This window comes from Aythya fuligula, chromosome 21 (assembly GCF_009819795.1).
Source record: "Aythya fuligula isolate bAytFul2 chromosome 21, bAytFul2.pri, whole genome shotgun sequence".
NCBI lineage: Eukaryota > Metazoa > Chordata > Aves > Anseriformes > Anatidae > Aythya > Aythya fuligula.
The window spans coordinates 5,555,935-5,578,205 of record NC_045579.1 but is presented as its reverse complement, the minus strand read 5'-3'; the positions used below and the strand labels follow the sequence as shown (position 1 = coordinate 5,578,205).

Genomic DNA, 22,271 nt, shown 5'->3' with positions numbered 1-22,271 from the left:
TGGTAACAAACAGTGGTAACAAAGCAAACTACACTTGGGAGCCTCAGCTATTAGCAGAGAGCAGCACTGAGTAGCGTGTCAGTACTTGAAGAAAGCCCTTGAGAGGCTGGAGGATGAGTATTCAGCCAGCAGACAGGCAGGTACCAGAGGCATTCTCTGCAAAACCCAGGAGTGCCTCTAGAAGGAACAACAGCAGCGAGCAGGAGACTCTGACCTGCAGAATTTCTCCCATTTTACGTTGCAGGGGAGCCAGCACCTTGCCCTACCTCAGAGGCTGCCCTAAGTTCTTGGCATTTGACTTCAAAAAAGCTGCAGAGCAGAGGAAACAGCAGGCTCACCTTCAGCAGGGTGTGCAGGTACGCGTCTTTCTTGTGGCGGCAGATCTTGTTCAGCACGAGGAAGGCCAGCACCCTCACCGTTTCCTCGCCCGTGCTCCACAAATGAACTACTCGCTGGGAAGGGAAACCCACAGATAAGCATCCCAGCCTCGCCCTGCTTCAGCTTTTCATTTAAACATCACCCCCTTGTTGCCCTCTTTCGCTCTTTTCCGCCCCCATTGTTGTTCTTAAGCACTCAGCAGTTGTGACTAAGTTTCTGCAAAAATATTCCACCCACAGAGCGGAGTGAAATGCTATCACAGACACACACAGACTCAGGCAGCAAGCACTCCATCTGCAGCAGGGAAGCAGACAGCTTCCCCAGAACACCCCCACATCACTTTGCATAGGGACTCGCGCTGAGTGCACACATTTTGCTCACTCAGCTTTCCCTGAAAGAGCTCCACGGCACTCACAAACCTGGAGGATAAAGCACAAATCCCTCCTGGGACCAGAAGAAAAGCGAGGGAAGGGTCCAGGAGACTGGACTGTCATGGGATCCGGTCCAAATACCACGAGGGGCTCGTTTGGAGGGGTGAAGAAAGTGCTTGAGAGCTACGTGAAGCACCACAGCACACGGCCTTACCTTGAGAAGTATACGGCACTGCTTTGGGAAGGTCAGGTAATAAGGCACTGTGGCATTGACATGCTGAAGGACTGCTGCTCCAACAGAGGCTTCTGTTAAACAAGACAGGAGCTAGAGGGAAAAAAAAACAATCCTAGTTAGTATAGCCCTCCTCACATCTTCCTGTAGCATTTTTTAGCATGGTATTTTGCTGTTCCCAAGTAATTCTGGGCTCCAAAGGACTGGAAGAACAGCCTAGCAAGAAGCTAAAAAAAAAACCAAGCTGTATTAGGAATGGAGCAGGTCCACAGCAGGTTAAAGAATTCCCCTAAAGGAACATCATCTTAGCAAACAGGAGCTCAGGCCACCAGCACCTGAGTTCATCACTTAAAGCCTCACTGTACTGCAACAACTCCATCTCCACGAAGCTTCCAGCTTCTTACAGGCAGCGTGACACCGATGCCATTGTCATCTCACCACAGATGGCCGAGGCGTGATGAAGACGCTCTCAGTCTACACACAGCTTGCTCGGAAGCAGACCATCTGAGCTGCCTGAAGACTTCCAGTGCTTCACCAGATTTTTTTCAGGGGAAGCAGGAATGCTACCGGGTATCTAGAGGTTAACTCGAGCTCAAGAAGAAGGTTTAAACATCATCTTGGTATCTCTGGGTTGTTCAGCTCAGTTCCCCTGCAGCCAAACCCAAGCACAGAACTTTGTGCTTTCTAATTTAAGCTCGAAGTCATCTCAATTTCAAAGAAGTTCTGCACAATGGAATATCCACTCTTGCCTGAAATCCCAATTGCTGTAAGCAGAGGCATTTTTCTAACTTCATTTTCTTTCTCATTCTCCTCCTTGCACTGCAAGGACTCTACAGTCCTTCACACAACAAAAAGACAACACTTTTCAGAAACTATCATGCCAGAAAAACCCTGTCACAAAGCATGAGGACACCCAGAAGGAAGCACAGGACCAGGAATTATTTCCATGACTGGACTGCCAGCTTTTCCTTTTCTTCTGCAGTCTTTAATTCTGCTGCTGCTAAGGAGCACCACAGCTTGAGGAAAAAGCTCTGCTGATCAGAAGGCTGTTTCTGCTAAGTCATCCTGCCCTCGTTACCTCACAGCAAAAAGGCATCAGCATCCCCCCTTATGTTCCCTGCCCTCAGTTTCTGAAGACTGTTACAGCGATACTGTTAGTTTTGTATTTTTTATGTCCCATACTTGGGGATGTTACAGCTTTCCACCTTCATATTTACTACAAGAAATGGCAAGATCATAACACCAAAATATGCATTAGAAATTCAGAACACTGGAGCACGGCACTGCCAACTCCATGGGCGCCAATTATTTTGGCAGACAAATTAAGGCAAAGAATTGCCAGAAGGTTTAACTAGTCCTTCTTTACAGGCTACCTATTTTCAACCAGTTATTCTATAGAGCTCCGTGCTATTTGTTAGACCAAAAACCTCCAAAAACAAGAGACATGCAGACTCACAGCTCACAAGTGCCCAAAGCCCACAGACCCACTGAGACTGCAGAGGGCAGAAATTATCTCAGCGAATAAATTAATAAATAAGCCCGCTGATGCACAGATGAACCCCCGAGAACACAAACATGCTGGAATTTCTTACTTGGATCGTACAGGTCAGGTACATTCTTATGTCCAGCCGCAGCTTGCTCCAAATTGGGCTGCTGGAAGGGAGGACCAACCTGGAAGCAAACAAGAGTTGAGTTTAGCTTTAAAAAAACACAAATTAATGCTTCAGTAACAGAACAGGGAGTTCGCTTCCTTAGCATTGCCAATGAGTAAAAAAAACTGCTTGTAAAGCAAAAATAAATAAAAAAAGTAATGTTTTTGTCACAGATGCAGAGAAGCACTTCTCACAGCATTGCAAAATTTGATTCAAGGCAGAGTTCAGCTTCCCAGCCATGTACCCAGGTCTCAGACTGATTCAGCGGCCTTAAGCCACCCCAAAATTCAAACACAGCCTACACCAGCCAGGTTTGTGCAGCAGAAAGGCAGAACTGGAGCTTCTAGAAGTAAAGCCGCCACCAGCTTTCTCTCACCAGCAGTTCTCAGATCTCCTCAGACTTACTTTTGTTTGTTCTTCGGGGCTTTTATAAGCAGCAGCTCTTGCAGGCAGTGGAAGAGGTCCCGGACACAGAAGGACACAAGGGCATTGAACACTGTTTAAAAAAAAGTCAAAAAAGCATTTGTAAGTGACTTTCCACATATTCCTGAATTCTCAGCTAACCTGAAAAGAGCTCTCTAAGGAGATGAAGCCACCAGAGCCTTCTCTACTCTCCACTTGAAGAGCACCAAGCACAAAAGCAGCCCGACCCTTCACCAGTGGTCTCTGCTACCAGCACTCTGCCCCAAAACATAACGGGGATTCAAAGGTACTTTTTAAAGGGTTGCATAGGCACTTTTTATAGGGTCACATGGGTTATAGAATGGGGTAAAAAGACAAAACAGCTCAGTAAAACTAGTTCTAAGAGGCCACAGCAAGAAGCAGCAGCAAAAGTTGTCCAAAGAACTTCAATGTGAGGATTTCAACAGAACTAACTTTGCTCAAGGAGATATAATCCCACTCCCACGAACACGAAGATAAGCCACTCACATGAAACTTACCCTTCCACAGGCTTTGTTAACTCCTGTCTGTACTTATTCTTTTCTAATAGCTGAAATTCCCCTCCCCAAATGAGCTGTGGGTATATTTCACACAGAAGCATGGCAATCAACTCACCTGCAGCATCAATGACTTTGTACTTGCTAGGGTCAGCCCCTTCATTATCTCCTTTGGTAGTTGCTACGGCCGCTTTGAATGCTTGAGTGATTTCATGGAAGAGCCTTGGTGTTAGCCGTCTCTGGGGAAAGAGCAAGACAAGCAATAGTCAAACTCTGAAGCACTACTGGGACAGGAGAATTGGAATTACTGGAAGCCTGGTTGCAAAAATAGCTCCATCCTTTCACGTGAAGAAAGGTGTGAAGACAGTTAACAAATGGCAGCGGCCTTCACTTGCTCTAAAATAGGTTTCTAGGACATGTAATTGGTTGGGGGATGAGGAACAGAGACCTAGCTGCAAGCAATTATCCAGCCTGACCTTTCCCTCCCCCTCTTGCAGGCAGCAAGCTATTTTATCACTGCTCAAAATGGGACTTCAGAGAAGTTCCTGGAACTGTCACAGACACAGCACTTAGCAAGGCAGTGAACAAGAATTAATCATCCTGCCTTTCTCTGAGCCGTTCCAGTTTCTCCAGCTTCTCCCCTCTGACAGAGTCAGAGTAATCTTGCAGCCCAAGCAAAAATTGCAGACAAATCATATTGAAATCACAAGAAATCTACGGGCAGCACTGTCACCATCTTCTCCGTGCTTGTGAAATACGAACAAAACCAAAGGTGGTCTTTTAGAGGTGGTGACACGTGGAAGAACGTTAAAGGAGAACACTCCAGTGCCTTGTATTCTAGCTCCCTGCTCACCTCCGCAGCTTTCTTCCACTCTTCAACCATCTTCAAGCTGACAGGAATGGTATCAGCTTTCTTGTGTTTGGCTGTTTTACGTTCGTCTTCATCTTCGTCTTCATCTTCTTCATCTTCATCACTTGCTTCCTAGAAAAGTTTTTTTTATGAAGACCGAGTAAATGCTTACAGACTTATTTTCTGGCCCTGCCTCTTTTGCTGAGAGGCTGCTGAAGAGGAGAGCAGGCAGCAGCAATTGCTATTAATTCTGTCAGCAGCACTTTGTGTAAAGCACTAACAAAATTAAGGTTACCACAAATTCCCCAAAAAAGCTCCTCTTGGGCCACCTGTAGCACCATAGGCCCCACTACACTTTATCCCTGCACTGAAACTCAAACACTTAACATGTACTTGATTGATTTCAGCTGAAATAATTGGTTCCAGCAGCCCAAATTAACACCTGGTACCTCCAGCGTATCAGGTGGCACATGCAACCTCTCATCATCCTCATCAGAGCTGTCTGAGGCATCAAAGTTCAGCAGAGTGCGGTCGTTTTCTTCCAAAAACTTGTAAAACTCAGGATCCTTTTCCTTCAGCCGGGAGAGCTGGTCTTTGTGCTCGGAGGCCTTCCCCTTCTTCCTGGTAGATGAGAATTAATGGGTGTTAATTCATTAATTCACCGCTCCAGCTTCTGCTGGGGCTGGAGGGAAAGCACACAGCCTGGGGGCAACGAGGTGCACCTGGGACTAACGGGATTGGTGAGGGGTTTACCAGGGCTGGGCTCCCACCTGGAACACTTTTAACACACATTTTGGAGGGCTTGTTAAGGAGTGTTTTAATTGGGGATTAAAGAAAGCTGAAGTTTAATTGAGGAGTAAGAACAGCTGAACCTCGTGGCAGACTGAGGCTGTGCTGGGCTGATGGAGGTACCGGCTAGAGGTCCTGAAGAGCAGTTTATGAAGGAAAAAGTCATATTTTTTTTTAATTTTTCAGGGTTATTTTTGCAAACTTTTTAAACAAAAACCAACAAAACGCTGATATTTCATAGCGAAGAACCCAGAAACCCACCCCACGCGAGCAACCTGACGGCAGAGCCTCAGCAAAGCCCCCCCTTGACACAAAACCTCTCATTTTCCACCCATTTTTGGCTCCCGGACCCCGCAGCCCGGCCCTCACCTGGCGGCCGCCTGGGGCCGGCCCCGCTCCCGCTGCTTCGGCCTCGGCCTCGCCTCCTCCTCCTCCTCCTCATCACCCTCGGGCTCCGACTCGAAGCCGGCCGTGAGGAACTCGTCCACGCTCAGCTCCGCCAGGCTCCTGCGGGCCGGAAGGGAAGGGGTTAAAGGGGTTAAAATGGGGTAAAAAGGGGTTAAAATGGGAGGGGGGGGGGGGGCCAGGCCCGGCCGCTCACCTCCTCCCGCTGCCCGCCATGCTGCCGCCCGCGCCGCTTCCGCTCCCACAATGCCCCGCGGCGGGGAGGGGCGGGCCAAACCCTAAAAGGGAAGCGGGGCCGCCGTAATGAAGGCGGAGCCACGCCCACTGAAGGAGAGGCCACTCCCATTGAGAGCGAGGCCACGCCCACTTAAGGCGGAGCCACGCCCACCGAGAACGGAGCCGCCTCGCTAAGGGCGTAGCCACGCCCACTGGCGTCGGAGCCACGCCCACTCAATCCGGACGCGGTGGACTCAGCGCGGAGCCACGCCTACCAACAGCGAAGCCACACCCACTATAAACGTAGTCACGCCCACTAAACCCGGACGCGGTGGACTCAGCGTATAGCCACGCCCACTAAGAGCGAAGCCACACCCCCTATAAAAGTAGCCACGCCCACTAAACGCGAGGCCTCGCCCACTCAGCCCGGACGCCGCTAACTCATCTCGGAAGCCACGCCCACTCACCCCTTAGCCACACCCACTAACACCATAACCACGCCCACCGCCCCCTAACCCACGCCCCCTTGCGGGCCTTTCCCCTTCTCGTCCCCTCCCTAAGCCCCGCCCCTTGCCCCGCCCCTTGCCCCGCCCCGGCGCGGGCAGAGCAGAGCCCGCAGCCCCGGGCACCGGCAGCGGGGCCGTGAGTAGGGGCCGGGGGGGGGGGGGGGGGGGCACGGGGAGCACCGGGGGGCTGGGGGGGGGGGACCGGGGGTCGAGGCGCTGGGACCCCCCCCCCTGTGTGCAGCCACCCCCGGGGGGGTGAAGGGCACCGGTACTGCGGGATTGGGGCGGGTTTTGGGGGATTTGGGGGGATTTTAGGGGGTTTTGGGGGATTTTGGGGGTTTTTGGGGTTTTGGGGTTTTTTTCCTCTCTACGGTGGGTGGCGGGAGGTGTGTGCCCCGCTATGGTGTCCTCAGGCCTGGGGTGTTCGCTGCTTGGTCGCGGTGTGGGGGGGGATTTGGTAGCCCCCCGGTAGGGTTTGGGGTTAGGGAGGGGTATAAAGGGTGGTTGGGTTTTTTTTTTGGGGGGGTCCCCATCACCGCCAGCAGCGGGGGGTTCAATGGGGACGGAGCCCCCGAAAGTGGCAGGGTGCTCCCGGGGTGATTCAGCACCGGGAGGGTGAGCGGAAACATTCGGCTTTGGGGAGGGGGAGGAAGGATGGGGAACCCCCATTAGGGTCCGGTCCGACCCCAATGAGCAGGGGTCAGGCCCCAGCGGGGCTGGTTTTAGGGTCGGGGGTGAGGGAGGGTGAGATGTTGTAGGGGACCTCACGTGCCTGTGGACGCCGGTTCCCCAGCCCCCACGTGGGAAGGTTTCCTGCTGTTTTCCTGGTTTTTGGGGTCAGGAAGGAGGGTTTTTGTTAAATCCCAGCCAGCTGCCGGCAGAGGAGGAGGATGTTTGGGGGAGAAGTTGTGCTGCAGGACGAGGATGGGGACGTGGAAGGGCTGTGGGCACCCTGGGGTGCCTCTGGGGTGCAAGGTCTGGTGTTTGGGGCGCTGCAGCGATCCCCTATGTCGAGCTTTCCCTCCTGGTCTGGTGGAGATGCGTTCAACGGGGCAACATCGTGGGTATCTTGGGTGTAAAAATGTGAATTTCCATCCTGAGAGCTCACCGAGTACCCAAATCAGAGCAGGGCAAGAGCTGGCGGGGGTGGCGGTAGCCCCAAACCTCTTGGGTTGGCCACTCGGGATCCCAATGGGGTCACTCCTTCGTGCCTGGAGTTATGGGGAAGGTCTCTTGATGTCCCATCTGTGGGCCAGGGGCAGCTCGGTGGGCAAAAAAACCCTTTACAGCCCCTCACGGGCAGGAATTTGAGCTTTTTCGTCTCCAATTCCCAGTGTCTGGGTCCCTGCGTGGTGGCCGGTCCCTCACAGCTCCCCCAGCGAGAGGTTTTTTGGGGTTTTTCCCCTGCATCCCCACCTCGCTTCCATCGCTCACACCGGTGACAAGGCCACGAGGCTCCAGGGGGCTGCCCCCGGTGGGGACGGAGCTGTGGGAATGCCAGGAAGGGGCATTTAGGGCGTTCCCAGCCCTGGGTGGAAGCAAAGGGCTTTGTTTTTGCTCAGATTTTGGGGTGCTTTGTGCCTCGCCGCAGCTGGAGACCCGCACATTTTGCATCTCCAGGCCTCTTTACGACGGACTTTTTCCATTTCTTCTTCCTCTCCGGTGTGGGAAGCCAAAACTATTCGGGTCCTGGCCCGGGTGTGACCCAAGGGTTGGCACAGGCGCCCCTAAAATCCCTCAGCCACGCAGCCCTGCCTGGAGCTGCTGCCGTCCCCTCCCTGCAGGGCGCTGCAGGGGAAGCTGGCTGCAGGAGGAGCTGGACAGGGTGCACGAGAAGGGTTTTTGCCCAGCGAGCCGGGCTCAAAACCTTTCTCTTTTTGGCTACGGGAATGTCCTGGTGCCGAGGTGCTGCCTCGCACCCCCTTTCTCCGAGCAAATTTGCTTCGGGGGACGAGCTGGGGGCAACCGGGAGCTGCTGGGTGCTGGGTCCCCAGGCAAAACACCCCGGGAGAAATGGGAAGAGAAGCTTCCATCAGCCCCACAACCTCACTGATTCCAGCCCAGGGAGCTGCTGGCGAGGTCAGTGTGCTCAGTGCCCTCCTCTGCCCGTGCCGGAGAGCTGGCAGGGGTGTGCGCTTCTCCCCTGCCCTCCCCAACCCCCTCGCCGAGGCTCCACGTCCTCTCTGGCAGCTTGTCACTTCTCTGCAGATGTCTAGACAGGAGGATTCAGCGCGTGGCAGTTGTGCCTAATTCATTAAAAAAAAAATAAATAATAAAAAAAAAAAACACAACACAACACCCTACGGAGAGCTGGGGATTCTCAGCCCTGCTGGCTCGCGGCAGATTTACGCAGGATCCACGGCCTGAGGGTTTGGGGGACAGGAGGAAGGGAAGGTGAAGGGGTTGGGATCGAGGTGCTCATCGTAGCAGCCGGCTGTCCTTGCAGCTCAGCACAGCTCCTGCCCTCCACGGTGCCCATCGGGAGCTGGGAGAGGGGCACCAGGCACCCGAGCCCTGGTGCCAAAGCCAGCTCCGTGCCCCGTTAGGTCGTATTTCCAGCAGTAGTTGCAGTCCCGACCGGTGTATGGGGTTGTTTTATGGGTATTTACTGCTGTAAATCAGTGCTGGCGGTGGCTGGACCCGCAGCTTGTAGCAAAAAAACAAACAAAAAAAGGAATTTGGGATGCTGGATTTGGGGCAGGAAGGGCAGGTGGGGTTTGTCTGCTCGCGAAAACAGCCCCGGCGTCTCCGAGATGCCTGCTGCGAGAGGATTACTGATGCAAAAATCCTGCTAGTCATCCTAAAGCTCCTCCGCACCGGCTTCAGAGCCGCGGAGGGGATTCACCAAAAGGGGCTGGCCGAGCACGGAGGAGCCCTGCGCCCCGCGGGACCTCCACAAAACCCCGAGGAAAGGGGAAAATTTGGGCCGGCAACCTTCCCGGCTGGGTGTCCGGGTGCTGCTCTCCCTTTGCGGCAGCACAACAGCAGCTATTGTTGCTGCCGGCTCAGCTGCTCGTGTCTTATGACTGCTGAAGGGAAGGAGCAGTCCCCAGGAGCACATCCTCTGCCTGCTCAAGGGGGGGAAAAAAGAAGCTCCTCGAGATGCTGGGTGCACCCAGGGGTTCCCCGTGCCCGCCTTTTGGGGCTCTTTCCCTGAGTTTTGCCATTTGTCCGGGCTCCTTGCGGGGTGCTGCATGCAGGAGAACAGCCTGGGAGCCCTCTCGGAGGGGCCGCAAATAATAATTCGGAGGGATTGGGGTAGGGGAGAGGAGAATGCACTCGGAAGCAGCAATTCTCTGCTTTTTGACCCCGCCACCAGCTCCTTCCTCCCCAGCCTCCCTGCCCGTGCAGGGCGAGCCTTGCTGTGCCTGCCCCAAAGCAGGGCTGTGGGGCTGTTTTCCCCAAAACAGGGATATCAGGGACAGGGCGCACATGGGAGGGAGGGATTTGGGCATAAAATACATCAGGCCTTGGGGAATATCGTGCCCTAGAGGAGGGCACAGCAGCACCTTGTCCCCAGCACCCGGCCAGCTGCACAGGATGTCTCCCCGCTGGCCCGGCGGGCACAAACTCTCCATCCAGGGCCACCAACAAAAAAAACCTTTCTGCAGGGCCTTCCTGGGGAAAGGGCAGCCCCCGAGCTTCTCCCGGGAGGATGCTCTGTGCCCTGGCTATTGCTCAGCACGCTGCCTTTCACTCTCAGCAAAATATGTTTTATTTTTTTTTGTGTGTGTGTGTGCGCGAAGCGAACAGGCCTCCCTTTGGGCAGGGATCGTTTGCATTAATTAACGGGAGCCGTTATGCACGGCCACGCTCTGTCGCTTGGGAGCCAAACAAACGCCTTCTTTTTATTTGATTTGATTTGATTTTTTTTTTAAATTTTTGTCCTAACCTAGGAGTTAGGACAAGTCAGCCGCTGCGGAACACGTGCGCCCAGGCTGCCGCGTGCTCCACAAAAGTGGGTTTGTGTTTGGTCCCCCCCGCCGGAGCCCTGGACACTGCCTCCCTGTCTCTCGTGGTCCCGGCGCCGTTCCTCGTTAATTATATCTTTGCTGGGCTCGTCTCCCTTCGTTTCCTGGGAACGAGGGTTTACAAGGAAATGAGGAATATTCAGTGCCAGCGAGGCTGGGAGCTCGGGGAGCAGCAGTGGGGTGTCCTCTCCCTGTTCCCCCCCCTGCTGATTATATCCTGGCTGGTTAAAGCCGAAAGCTCAGATGGGAACGAGTCATTTCAGAGCAGAAGGAGCTCTGGGGATGGGGCTGTACCCCCTGCAAGCCTTAAACCAGCCCCACGCCGGTGGTCTCCACGTTTTGGGATGGGGACCCTTCCCCACGGAGCCCGCGGGGCACAACCCATGGGGCAGGGCATCAGCTGCCGGCCTGCCTGCTGCGGTAACCCTGCAGAGCTCGGTGTTTCTATCACGTTAGGTGGTCGTGGCTGGTGTTTTTCTGGCATTTGAAATGGGAGCGTGAGTGTGGTGCCCCCTGGCACAGCAAATCAGCCTCCTAGGGTTGGTCGTCGTGATTCACCTCTCCGTGCGCTGATGCACGCTGCCAGGAGGGGGGAGAGGCTCTGCAGGAGCTGTTTCCCTCTGCAAATCCTCAGGGAGGGACTGTCCCGTGGGCTGGGAATGCTCTTGGGATGCTGGTGGCACTGGGGTGGCTGGGATGGGATCTCCCTGGGGTGCTGCTCCCTGCCCGGTCGCTTCGTAGCTGGCGCTGCACGGGGCAGCAGGGGCGCAGGGGGCACCGGTGGGGCTTCACTGAGCTCTTCGGAGGCTCACTGCAGGGAGAAATAATGTCCCCCTTGTCACTCCCGGCGTTTGTACTTGCCCAAAGTCACGCAATGACTCAGTGGCAGGGCTGGGAAGAGAGCCCAGGACTTCCGACCCTCCTTGGAAACGCATCTGGTGGCTGGAACCGGAGATGCGGCGGCATCACGGGAACCTTCAGCCCGCCGTGCGCGCCCTCTGTGGCTCTCCCCGCTGCTGGAGCCGCCTCGTGTGCTGCCCTCCAGCCTGCCTGGGGAGGCACAGCGTCCTCATGGGGCTGCCAGCACGCCGAGCAGCACCCCCAGCTCCCTGCACACCTCTCCTCTCCTGTTTTATGCCCCGGCACTGCTCGGGGGGGCTCTCGGTTACAGCTGGGGCACCGCCGCCATAGCGATGGGGAGCAGCGTGCTTGGGGGGGCATCACACAGAGAATCAGGCTCGCAGCTAGGGGAATAAAGGAGAAGCAATGTCTGTTCTCTGCCTCTAAACCAGGCCTGGGAAGGGAGCTGCTGAGCCCGGAGAGATGCTGAAGTGCCTTCGTGCAGGCGCCTCTCGCCGCGGTGTCCGCGGCGCAAATGGGGTATCCTGGGGACGTCGCAGCTTTCTGAAAGCTCAGCTGAGGGGCTTGGGAGGAGAAGGCCAGTTAACGCTTGGGATTCTCTTCCCTTTCAAGGGCACAGCAGCATCCTGCTCTCACTGCTGGGAGGTGTTCGTTGTGTGCCCCTGAATCCTCCTCGCTGTCACTGCCATGGGGAATCTCATGTCGCACTGATGATGCGAGGAGAAGAGGGCATCGCAGGCCTCCCTCCCGCTCTGAAAAGCTGTTTATTCATCTTTTTCCCTCCCCCAGACTCTCGTACACGACACAACTGCTATTTAAAAACGGATAGATGGCTGCTTTTCGTGGCTGAGCAGGCACAGCGTGGTGGGCTTCTATTTTTAGGCCGAGCGCGGCTGGCGACGTGGAGGTGTCGCGAGGAGCAGGGAGGCGGAGGGGATTCTCTCGCCGCAGGGATGCGGGGGCAGGCGATGAGCGCAGCACGCTGCCTTTCTTCCTCCCAGCTGCCTTTTTCTCCTGCTGCCTCCCCCGGCTCCCTCCTGCTGCTCTCTTGTTCCCTCCCCACTCCCCCGGCTCGCCTTTGGGTGCCGCCGGCAGGGAGGCAGCCAAATGCCTTTTGAAACGCAGGCAGGAGGCTAGATGCTCACGGCATGGAAAAGAGAAAAAAAAAAAACAAAAAAAAAAACACATCTTTGCACAAAGAAATGCCCTTGTTTAGGCATTTTTTGTTTTCTGAGAGCTCAGCAAGCTCACGCTGCTGCTCCCTGCGTGCCCAGAGGCATGTGCGCAGGCTGAGCTCTGCATCAGGTCCTGGCCACCCGGTCTCTGTCCTTTGCTGTCTGTCCATCCTGTCCTCCTCATCAAACGAGCGCTGTTTGAAGCCCAGGGATGGGCTGGAAGGACAACATCAGCTGGGGATGGTGCAGGGGGGCTCAGGGCTCTGCTTTGCCCCCGCTGCCCATTGGGACCGGAGCTGCGGTGCTGCGGCAGGATGGTCCGGGGCAGCCCTGGGGTTGGATGTGCCTGGTTAGAGGACACGTGGGGGGAGTGAGACCAGCACGTTAAAGCCTGTGTTCCCTGTTCCCGTAAAGGAAAGCTCAGTCTTTGTCCAAAAAGAGGCTTGAAATATAAAAAATGGAGAGAATTGAACCCCAAATCTGCCGGGTTCTGTGCTGGGGCTGTGCAGCTCCGTGCTACGATTGCCTTTGCCCTCTGCCTTGTCCTCCTGAATTGTTTTTGGGCAGCTCTTTGGGCTTCAATTCTGAGGGCAGGTGCACCACAAACCTCCTGGCATCTTCTGGAAGCAGGAAGAGAACCAGCATGGCTCAGAGGGCTGCGGTCCATAACGCCCCTCTTGCATTTGGGATCATGGTATTCCCTGCTTGTGGTTTGCTCGGTCTGCCCCGGGTTGTCGTGGTCGCTGTCTCGAGGGGTTTATTTTAAAATGTGTTCGCTCAATGCCTGGTGGGACTTGTGAGACCAGTGCTGGGGATGTGATGGAGACGCACACGGCCAGGCTGATTTGGAGGTGGTGCAGCTGCACGGAAAACCAAGCGTGATCGCGTACATAAAGCAGTGCCCTTCCGAAGGCGGGGAGGAGGATATTGATCCAGAGACGAGCACAGCAGGGAGGCAGTGGGTGCCAGCACTGCCACAGAGCAGCGAAGAGCCTCGGCATCACCTTGCACGACTCGTGTCCCTCCAGGGACTGTCCTCTCCCCATTCCTTAGGAGCAGGGTGTTGCTTCCCTGGCAGGAGCTGCTCTTGCTCGGGGTCTTGGAGGAGGGTCCCATGGGAACCGTCGTGGTCTGGAGCTGTTCTGGGTAACGCTTTGTTTCTCCTCGTCCCAGGGACGCCGAGAAGGGAGATCCCAGCGCCCACCCGCAGCCATGGAAGGCGGCGTGCAGCTCCTCAACCGCGACGGCCACAGCATCTCGCACAACTCCAAGCGGCACTACCACGACGCCTTCGTCTGCATGAACCGCATGCGGCAGCGCGGGCTGCTCTGCGACATCGTGCTCCACGTGGGCACCAAGGAGATCAAGGCCCACAAGGTGGTGCTGGCGTCCTGCAGCCCCTACTTCCACGCCATGTTCACAAGCAAGTAGTCTTCCTCTCTTCTTCCTCTCTCCTCCGTGGCGCGGTGCCCCCAGCTCCCCAAACTTTTTGTTTTTTCCGCAATCCCCTTCCCTTTCTGCCCTCCTTCTGCCTTGTGGAAGGGTGTATCATCTCGGTGGGCGAGTGCATTCCTCATTGGGCTCCCTCCTGTGCAGCACGCTGCCCGTAATCCCCTTCCCAGCTATTTTGGTGCCCGTCCTGCAGACGTGGACCCCGTTCCCCGCTGCTTCTCCCCGCTGGGGCTGTGACGCCGGGCTGTGGACGCGGCTTGCTGCGTGGACAGCCAAATCTTCCAGCGGGGAGGCAATCCCGCTGAGGGGGCTTTCTCGGGGTGTTGCCCCCAGATGAGATGAGCGAGAGCCGCCAGACCCACGTCACGCTGCACGACATCGACCCACAGGCCCTGGAGCAGCTGGTGCAGTACGCGTACACGGCCGAGATCGTGGTGGGCGAGGGCAACGTGCAGGTAGGAGCCTCCCCCGATCCTTCCTCTCCACAAAGCTTGCCTCCTGGGGCATTTCTCGCCCTCTGCTCGGGACTTTGGGCTGTCCTTCTGTGGTGCCACCTGCGTTGAGCAGTGGTCGGGGAGCTCCTCTGCCCTCCTGAGCCCGGAGATGGGGTTTGTGCAACTGCCTCCTTAAAGCAATATGGCAATGGGCAGCTCTAGCCCCGAGCATCTGCCATTTCCTAGCCCTTTGGGGTATCGTGGGCATCCTTCTTGGCTCTTTTTAAACTCAGTCCTGTCGGAAACAAAGACTATTCTGTCCTCTGTGTGCTCATGTGCATGAAGCCACTCACTAAACCTCTTCTGCCATTGACCTGCAGTGGGACAAGGGTGAAAATGGTGTTTCCTTGCCCTGGAAGCTCCTTTTTTCCCCATTCTTTTCCACTGCCAGACACTTCTTCCCGCTGCCAGCCTGCTTCAGCTCAATGGTGTGCGGGATGCTTGCTGCAAGTTCCTCCTGAGCCAGCTCGACCCATCCAACTGCCTGGGGATCCGGGGCTTTGCCGACACGCACTCCTGCAGCGACCTCCTCAAGTCTGCCCACAAGTACGTCCTCCAGCACTTCGTGGAGGTGGCCAAGACAGAGGAGTTCATGTTGCTGCCCCTCAAACAGGTGAGGTGCTGCTGGAGAGGTGAAGGTGTGAGCCTGGCGAGGCTTTGCTTGGTTTATCCTGGCAGGCACAGCCAGGAGCCCGAGGGACCCACACAGAGGGGACAGGGTTTGGCAGGGAAATGCAGCCAGAGTCTGTGCTTTGGTCCTTTCTGTTGGATGGGGAAACAGTATGTGGAGGAGTGCTGCCAGACAGCGAGCTGAATCCCCTGTGAAATAGGGCCGGGAGGCTCGCAGGGAGGATAATTGCTGGTGCTGGTGCTTGCCGTGTGAGCTCTGGGTTCTCTGCCCTCTGCCTGGGAGCACAAAGGGACACGTCTCCCCCATCCGTCCTCGGGGCAGAGGGCAGGGAGCATTTCTCCACCTGCTCCAGCTCTGTCATCCTTTGGCAGGCGAAGCGAGCCTGCTGGGAACAGCCAGGGCACCTGGCTCCATCCCATGAAATATTGAAGGGACGCGTGCGGGCAGAGTCGTCTGCCTGAGCTCACTGATGCTTATTGGAAGTGTCAGGCACTGCAGCAGCTTCAGACACAGAAAAGGAGGGGGGAAAACGAGCCGAGGAGGGTGGCTGAGGGCAGAGCTGGCTCCGCACCCGTGCTGCAAGATCCTTCAGATCCTTCATCCAGCGGCTGTGCACCCCTCGGCCCCCAGCATCTGCAGGGGGCTGCTCTTTGCCTCTGCCAGTGCTGTTCTGGCCACTCAGCCGTCTGTGGGAATAAATCCCTTGGTCCCACGCTGTGCCAGCTGTGATTTGCCTTTTCCATCCCTCTCTGCAGGTGCTGGACCTGATTTCCAGCGACAGCCTCAACGTGCCGTCGGAGGAGGAGGTGTACCGGGCCGTGCTCAGCTGGGTCAAGCACGACGTGGACAGCAGAAGGCAGCATGTCCCCAGGGTGAGGGACTCTGCTGGGTTCAAGCCAGCTCCCAGCCTCTGTTGGGGTGGAAACGTGGGGTTGGAGGAAGCTGTGGGGTGGCCAGAGGGCAAAGTGTGGGCAGCAGAGGGGGATCAGCCCTGCCTGCAGACCGGCTGAGCTTTCCCGTGCGTTCCCCAACAAGGATCTTGAGCAAACGTGATCAGAAACCTCAGAGCCTCCTGGCATGGGCACACTGGGTGCAGGAGGGCTCTGCAGCCCCATGGCGAGGGTCATAGGATGGGCGCACCCCGCTGATGGGACGCGACCCCTCTCCCTTCAGCTGATGAAGTGCGTGCGGCTGCCCCTGCTGAGCCGGGACTTCCTGATGAGCAACGTGGACACGGAGCTGCTGGTGAGGCACCACTCGGAGTGCAAGGACCTGCTGATCGAAGCCCTCAAGTACCACCTCATGCCCGAGCAGCGAGGGGTCCTCAGCAACAGCAGGACGAGGCCGCGGCGCTGCGAGGGGGCCAGCACCGTGCTGTTCGCCGTGGGTAAGGCCCCGCCGGGGAAGGGGAGATCACCCCTTCCGAGCGGCTATCCCGGAATAAAAAACCCTTTCTGGGGGCTTTGGGGGCGTTGTGTGCTCTGCTTTGCCCTCCCGTGAGCAGGTGGGGGCAGCCTGTTCGCCATCCACGGGGACTGCGAGGCCTACGACACGCGGACGGACCGCTGGCACATGGTGGCCTCCATGTCGACGCGCAGGGCCCGGGTCGGCGTGGCCGCCATCGGGAACAAGCTGTACGCCGTGGGGGGGTAAGGACGAGGGCAGGGGGACATCGGGGGGGTGTCACCACCTCCGCACGGAGCCCTCTGTGCTCCCAGCCTTGGAAGAAGCTGGGGCGGTGACGGGGTTGTGGCCGTGGGTTTCAGCAGCGCGCGCCCAGCCTCTCACACGTCCTCTGTTGTGGTGTTTTTGTTTGTTTGTTTTTTGTTTTATTTTTCCCTGTACAGCTACGACGGGACCTCGGATCTGGCCACGGTGGAGTCCTACGACCCCGTCACCAACTCCTGGCAGCCCGAGGTGTCCATGGGCACCCGGAGGAGCTGCCTGGGTGTAGCAGCGCTCCACGGGCTGCTCTATGCTGCCGGGGGGTACGACGGAGCCTCGTGCCTCAACAGGTAGGGGATCACCCTGCTTCGAGCTCCTCCGATGCTCTTGCATGCACTGGGGAGCCCCCACGTCTGCTCCCAACAGACAACCCAGCCCTGGTATAGATTTCTTGCAATCCAGCCGGGCCTTCCAGTGTCTTTGTCCCAGGGGAAAAGCATCCCGTAACCCTCTCCCACCGCAGCCCGTGCCCTTTGTTAGCTCTCCCCTCCCTTTTTCCCAAGCTTTTTTGGGAGCTGCCCCCCCCAGGCTGTGTCAAAGGGGCTGGTGTGGGCTTTGCCAGCGTCACAGCTTGTCGTGTTCCTGTGTCCCTGCCCTGCTGCAGCGCGGAGCGCTACGACCCTCTGACCGGCACCTGGACGTCCATCGCTGCCATGAGCACCAGGAGACGCTACGTGCGGGTGGCCACGCTAGGTGGGTGATGGCACGAGGACCTGGCTTCAGTGCAGACCGTCTCCTGCCTTTCTGCTGGTTCCTTTGCACGTTCTTCCAGTCGCTGCCTCGCCCTCCGCGGGTTCCCTAGCTGTGGGTAATCCAGCCGGCCCTCTGCTGTGTCCTGGCGTGCTCCCTGCCTTTGCCTTGCTCCTCAGCCTCCCTCCCAGTTGGGTTCCAGCCCGTTCCAGCAGCTCCCCAGTGCCCCCCCGACGTGTTCCTCAGCTCCTTTGTGCCCACTTCCAGCTTGGAGCACGAGGGCTGGCCGCAGACGATCTCCCATCCCAAGCAGGGAAGGGAACACCTTACGAGTTTCCTCTTAGTTTTCCCTTTTGACAAGGATCAGTTCCCTTCCTGACGATCCGAGCAGCAGTGTGGGGTCAAACCTGTCTCTCCTGGGGGTGCCATGCCACGACGTCTCACGACTCCACCTGGGGAGCGGGGGGCACCCGTGGGGACACCCCATGCGGCGTTTGTGGGGGATTATGCGGGGGCTGGGGGGGCTTCAGCTGATCCCTGCGTGTGTCTGATGTCTTTGCAGAAGGCAACCTCTACGCTGTTGGGGGATACGACAGCTCGTCCCACCTGGCCACGGTAGAAAAGTATGAGCCCCAGGTAAATCCAGCCTGGTAATCCTTTTATTTCTCTCCTCCTGGTGGGTGCTCTGCAGGCAGAGAAGGGCCACACGGGTTGCTGAAGGGGGTGGTAGAAGGCGAGAGATCTGCTCTGAATGGTTTTGGAGCAGAAGTTTAAGCTGTGACCACGTCCTAGCAAAGAATTGCAGGGGCAGGGGAGCAGAAGGGGTGCCCAGCTCTGGGAGCTCCCTCTGAGGTTTTTATCCACCACATCCCTCCATGTCCTCGGTGCCCGTAGGCCGGCTCAGCTTCTCGAGGAAGAGCAGCTCTCGTTCACATCTCCCAGCTTCCAGCCCCAGGTTTTTTTGCTGCGTGCTCACCCAGGACACTTGGCAGGGATTGCAGTCGGCTGGGGACACGTGTTGGGGCTGGGGGCTCACAGCTCTGTTCCAGCAGGCTGCAGAGCTGCAAAAAAAAAGCTCAAAAAGCAGGTCCTGGAGGTTTTCTGCGAGCTGTAAAGCCACAGCCATGCCTTGTAGAGGTTTGAAATAGTCATGGCTCCATCCCCACGCCTGGTTTGGCTGTGCCATGCGTGGTGGCTTGGCACTGAGCTCTGCTCAGGGGGTGGCAGGGCTCCTGCCAGCTGGGGCTGTGCTTTCCCGAGCCTGTCGGCAGAGGTCTCCTGGGGCCTCACACTTCTTCCTGCTGGAGATTTGTTTCCTTTGCTAACGTTGGGTTGGTTTGACAGCTCTTCTGTAGCCGCAGGAATGTCCCCGGACCCTGCATTCGCAGTCCTCCCAGGTGCTTAGCTGGGAGGGAGGGCAAAAACCTTCCCCGTGGGGGCTATGAACAGCAATATTTTGCCTCTCTCCTTCAGCAGGAGCAAACCAACCCCATGCAGCACTCTCCATCGTCCCGTGACATCTCTGCGATGCCCCCAAAATGGTTTTTGTGAGGGACGAGAGGGGGATCACAGCGTGCTGGTGTCTGCCTGCAGCCCAGCTGGAGAGCTGGCTTGGCCCCGTGGGGCTGGGGCTGAGGAGGCAGCCAGCAGTGCTGCAATCCTGCTCTCTCTGCAAGCAGCTCGTGGCCTCTGCTCCAAATAACAATATCGGGAGGGTTCCTCCTCGCTCGCCCGTTGCCCTGACCTCTTTGGATGAAGGGGAAAGAGCTGGGGGCCTGCCCAAAGCGTTTTCTGGGGGGGAGGACTGTTAAGCCAAGATGGGTAGAGCAGGGGTGAGGGGAAGATGATTTGTACCGGGGCCTCACCAGCAAACATTGCCCCCTCCCAGATCAACACCTGGACGCCCATCGCCAACATGCTGAGCCGCCGGAGCAGCGCGGGGGTGGCGGTGCTGGAGGGGATGCTCTACGTGGCCGGCGGCAACGACGGGACCAGCTGCCTTAACTCCGTGGAGCGCTACAACCCCAAAACCAACACCTGGGAGAGCGTGGCGCCCATGAACATCCGCAGGTGAGGAGCTGGGGGCCAGGAGCTCGTCCCTCCGACAGCTTGGCCGCGCTTGGCACGGCGAGCGGCGCGCTGCAGAGCATTGCCCCAGGGGCCGGATGGCCCTGCAGCTGGCTGGCTCCGTGCTTGCTGCACAAAGGTGACCCAAGCTGCACATCCTGATGCTCTGTGAGGGGTTTTAGGGTGTGTGTGGGTGCCTGCAGGGACCTTCTGCAGCGGGCGTTGTCTGCTGAGGGATTGATGCCCGGCTCTCTGCGTGGCTGTACAGATTTGGGTGGCGTTGCTTGGCTGCGGGGAGGATTTTAGGCTTGGAGGTCCAAGGATTGGAGGCTCCTGTTATTTAGAAATAACACTTCCGCAGCGGGAATTGGGTACCGGAGTGAGGGGAAAGCCTCAAAGCTCCGTGCTGCGCTCTGCCATGAACGCACGGTCTCTTAATGGGGCATTTATGAGGCTGGGCACCCCCTCCAGTGGGGTGGCAGAGCCCCCCTGCACCCCGTGTGCGCTGTGCTGGAGCCTCACAGCCCCGTGGTCTCTGCCCGGTCCTTCCAGGAGCACCCACGACCTGGTGGCCATGGACGGCTGGCTGTACGCCGTGGGCGGCAACGACGGGAGCTCCAGCCTGAACTCCATCGAGAAGTACAACCCGCGCACCAACAAGTGGGTGGCAGCCTCCTGCATGTTCACCCGCCGCAGCAGCGTGGGGGTGGCGGTGCTGGAACTGCTCAACTTCCCACCCCCTTCCTCGCCCACCCTCTCCGTGTCTTCGACGAGCCTTTGACAAAGGAGCAGGACCTGCCCTACCTCCAGGGGACAGGGGCGCCTGGCGGAGCACCCGGCCGCCGTGGCCCGCCCCGCGGGGCAGCCGGTCGTTGTAGGAGGAGAGCGAAGGCGCCGGGTGCCACCCCCAACCCCAACACCCCCAGGGACCCCGGAGCCATCCCCGCTTTCGTTGCACGCGTGGGACCCTCGCGGCGCTCAGAAACGTGCTTCCTGGGGGAGCACCCTCCTTCCAGGGGGCGAGGAGAGGGGGTGCCCTCCGCCCTGTCCGCGGACTCATCTCAGCGCCCTCCTGAAGGGTGTGGATTTTCCTTTGGGGAGGGGAATCCCCAAACCATTGCTGCTTTTGGGATTTGGACCATCCAGCCGGTGCCACCCGGGCGAGCACAGCCAGCCGTGGAGGCTCCCCGGAGTCCCGCGGGGTGGCAGAGGTGGACGGCGCTCCTCCCGGGGCCACAGCCGAGTGTGCAAGCGCTCTTCTGAATGTCACTGTAGCCAAACTCTTTACCAAGCCTATCGTGCACTGTTCAAGACTCTGAGGCCACCGCATGGTTCTCAATGGTGTCTGACTGATGCCTTAAAATAAACGACTGAAGCCCAGCGAAGGGACGGGGGCCTGGAGGAGGCGAAGTTTGGAGGCAAAGCTGGATGCAGCATCCAGACCCCTCGGTGTTTCCAGGCTCGACCTCATTCCCAAGGATCCCAACTGCCTGTCCCTTTGGGGCGGCCCCAGACGGGTGGATTGGCCTTGTTCGCATCGTGCCCAGGTCGATGTCCCGGGTTCGAGTGGCCGTGTGGCTGCCTGCTCCCTGCACGTGCCCCTGGTGTGCGCTCTGATGGGAACAGATCATCCTGGCTGCTGCTCCCCTCTCTGCAAAGCAGGTTCTGGGTTCGTGGGAAGGGGCTCGGTTCCTGAAGGAGAAGGGTGCAGCCTTCTGAACGGGGAGGGTTGCCTGGTGTTACTTTTTTTTTTTTTGGTGTTCATTTTTCACCTTTTTTTTTAATTTGAGTGCCAGTATTTTCATTTTAATTACTTCGTATCCCTTTATTTTTTCCGCCCTGCCGGTGTTCCCCATCCCATCTGCTTTCAAGGCAGCAGAAGGGATGCAATTACTTTTCTTAATGGTTGATGAGATGATGACTGTGTCCTGGAAGACGTTCTCTAAAGACGTGTGGGTGTGTGTGCGTGTGTGAGAGACCATATGTACAGCGAAAACAGCATGGAAGGGACCATGTGCAATTAGCAGCTCCCCGGCAATTAAGCAGCCACTTTACCTAAAGGTTGAATAAATTAGCACTGTAAATCACAAGCCTGTCCTCCCAGACCCGCCTGTGCCGCGGGACCTCCTGGGTGGTTGCTTAGGATGTGATTTCGGTGCGTGTGCTGCAGGGCGTGCGCGTTATAGGGGCACGACAACCCCTGGTACCTCAGCGGTGTCCGTGTGGGGCATCAGAACATGCTCTGAGCATTTTTTTTTTAGACTTTATGCCTTTAGCTGTGTGCCTCCGCTCCTTCTTGCTCCCCATGCACAGGATTCGCGTTTTACTTGTGTTTGGCCCAAATTTCCAAGGGGCGCGGGATGTCCTGCTTTCTCTTCTCCTTGGGGTGGGAAGAGAGCTCGGGACTCCCCAACTTAAGGCGATTTGCCCCGCGATCTGATTTCTCCCGGACAGGTGCCTGCATGTTTTACAAGCCCATTTTCAGTGCCTAAAGTTGGACACCTGAAATTACCAGCTGCTCCTGAAAACCTAGACTGCTTCCATCCCCCCCCGGCCTCTCCCCCAGGACAGTCTGGGCTTCTCGGGCTGAGGAGGGCGTTTTGTTTCCCTGAACAGACTTGAAATCTGCCTTTTGTTCCCCTGCCACTTCCCCAGGCTCTGCTGGAGCCAGCCCCAGCTCAGCAGCTCTCCCCATCCTGCAGATTTACACCCTGCAAGTGGCCAGGAGGCTCTCGCAGGTTGCCTCTCGGTCAGCACGGCGCGGGGGCTGCCAAAAGTGGAGGCACTCGCCTGCTGCGTGTGCAGTAATGATGAATTCATGAAATCCACGTTGCTGTGTGTGTGTGAGTGTGTGCGTGAGAGAGGTCT

General features: G+C 57.3%; 2 protein-coding genes across 2 annotated transcripts in view; one reads left to right on the top strand and one right to left on the bottom strand.

The window, feature by feature from the left end:
- NOC2L (NOC2 like nucleolar associated transcriptional repressor) overlaps positions 1–5,843 on the bottom strand; it is a 33,918-nt gene extending 28,075 nt beyond the window's left edge. Inside the window, exons 1-9 of the mRNA XM_032201574.1 lie at positions 5,812–5,843; positions 5,580–5,717; positions 4,871–5,042; positions 4,425–4,553; positions 3,690–3,810; positions 3,039–3,129; positions 2,574–2,652; positions 964–1,074; positions 339–452 (exon numbers count right to left, since the gene is read on the bottom strand). Coding sequence (XP_032057465.1) covers positions 339–452; positions 964–1,074; positions 2,574–2,652; positions 3,039–3,129; positions 3,690–3,810; positions 4,425–4,553; positions 4,871–5,042; positions 5,580–5,717; positions 5,812–5,831 — 975 coding nt within the window. The 5' untranslated portion in view covers positions 5,832–5,843. The remainder of the gene's footprint in view (positions 1–338; positions 453–963; positions 1,075–2,573; positions 2,653–3,038; positions 3,130–3,689; positions 3,811–4,424; positions 4,554–4,870; positions 5,043–5,579; positions 5,718–5,811) is intronic.
- A 622-nt stretch (positions 5,844–6,465) lies between these two features.
- KLHL17 (kelch like family member 17) lies at positions 6,466–21,187 on the top strand. Its single transcript, XM_032201527.1, has 12 exons — positions 6,466–6,473; positions 13,518–13,767; positions 14,130–14,251; positions 14,682–14,903; positions 15,677–15,793; positions 16,095–16,308; positions 16,426–16,570; positions 16,769–16,936; positions 17,251–17,339; positions 17,899–17,972; positions 19,225–19,406; positions 19,956–21,187. Exons 2-12 carry the CDS (start codon positions 13,557–13,559, stop codon positions 20,182–20,184), a joined length of 1,773 nt encoding a protein of 590 aa, XP_032057418.1. The 5' UTR covers positions 6,466–6,473; positions 13,518–13,556; the 3' UTR covers positions 20,185–21,187.
- Positions 21,188–22,271: the final 1,084 nt, after the last annotated feature.

Excerpts from the sequence above, each read along its gene's own strand:
- KLHL17 (XM_032201527.1), top strand. The coding sequence starts at position 13,557 with ATGGAAGGCGGCGTGCAGCTCCTCAACCGCGACGGCCACAGCATCTCG. Across the intron at positions 13,768-14,129 it reads CTTCCACGCCATGTTCACAA|ATGAGATGAGCGAGAGCCGC; the intron begins GCAAGTAGTCTT and ends TGTTGCCCCCAG. Across the intron at positions 17,973-19,224 it reads TAGAAAAGTATGAGCCCCAG|ATCAACACCTGGACGCCCAT; the intron begins GTAAATCCAGCC and ends GCCCCCTCCCAG.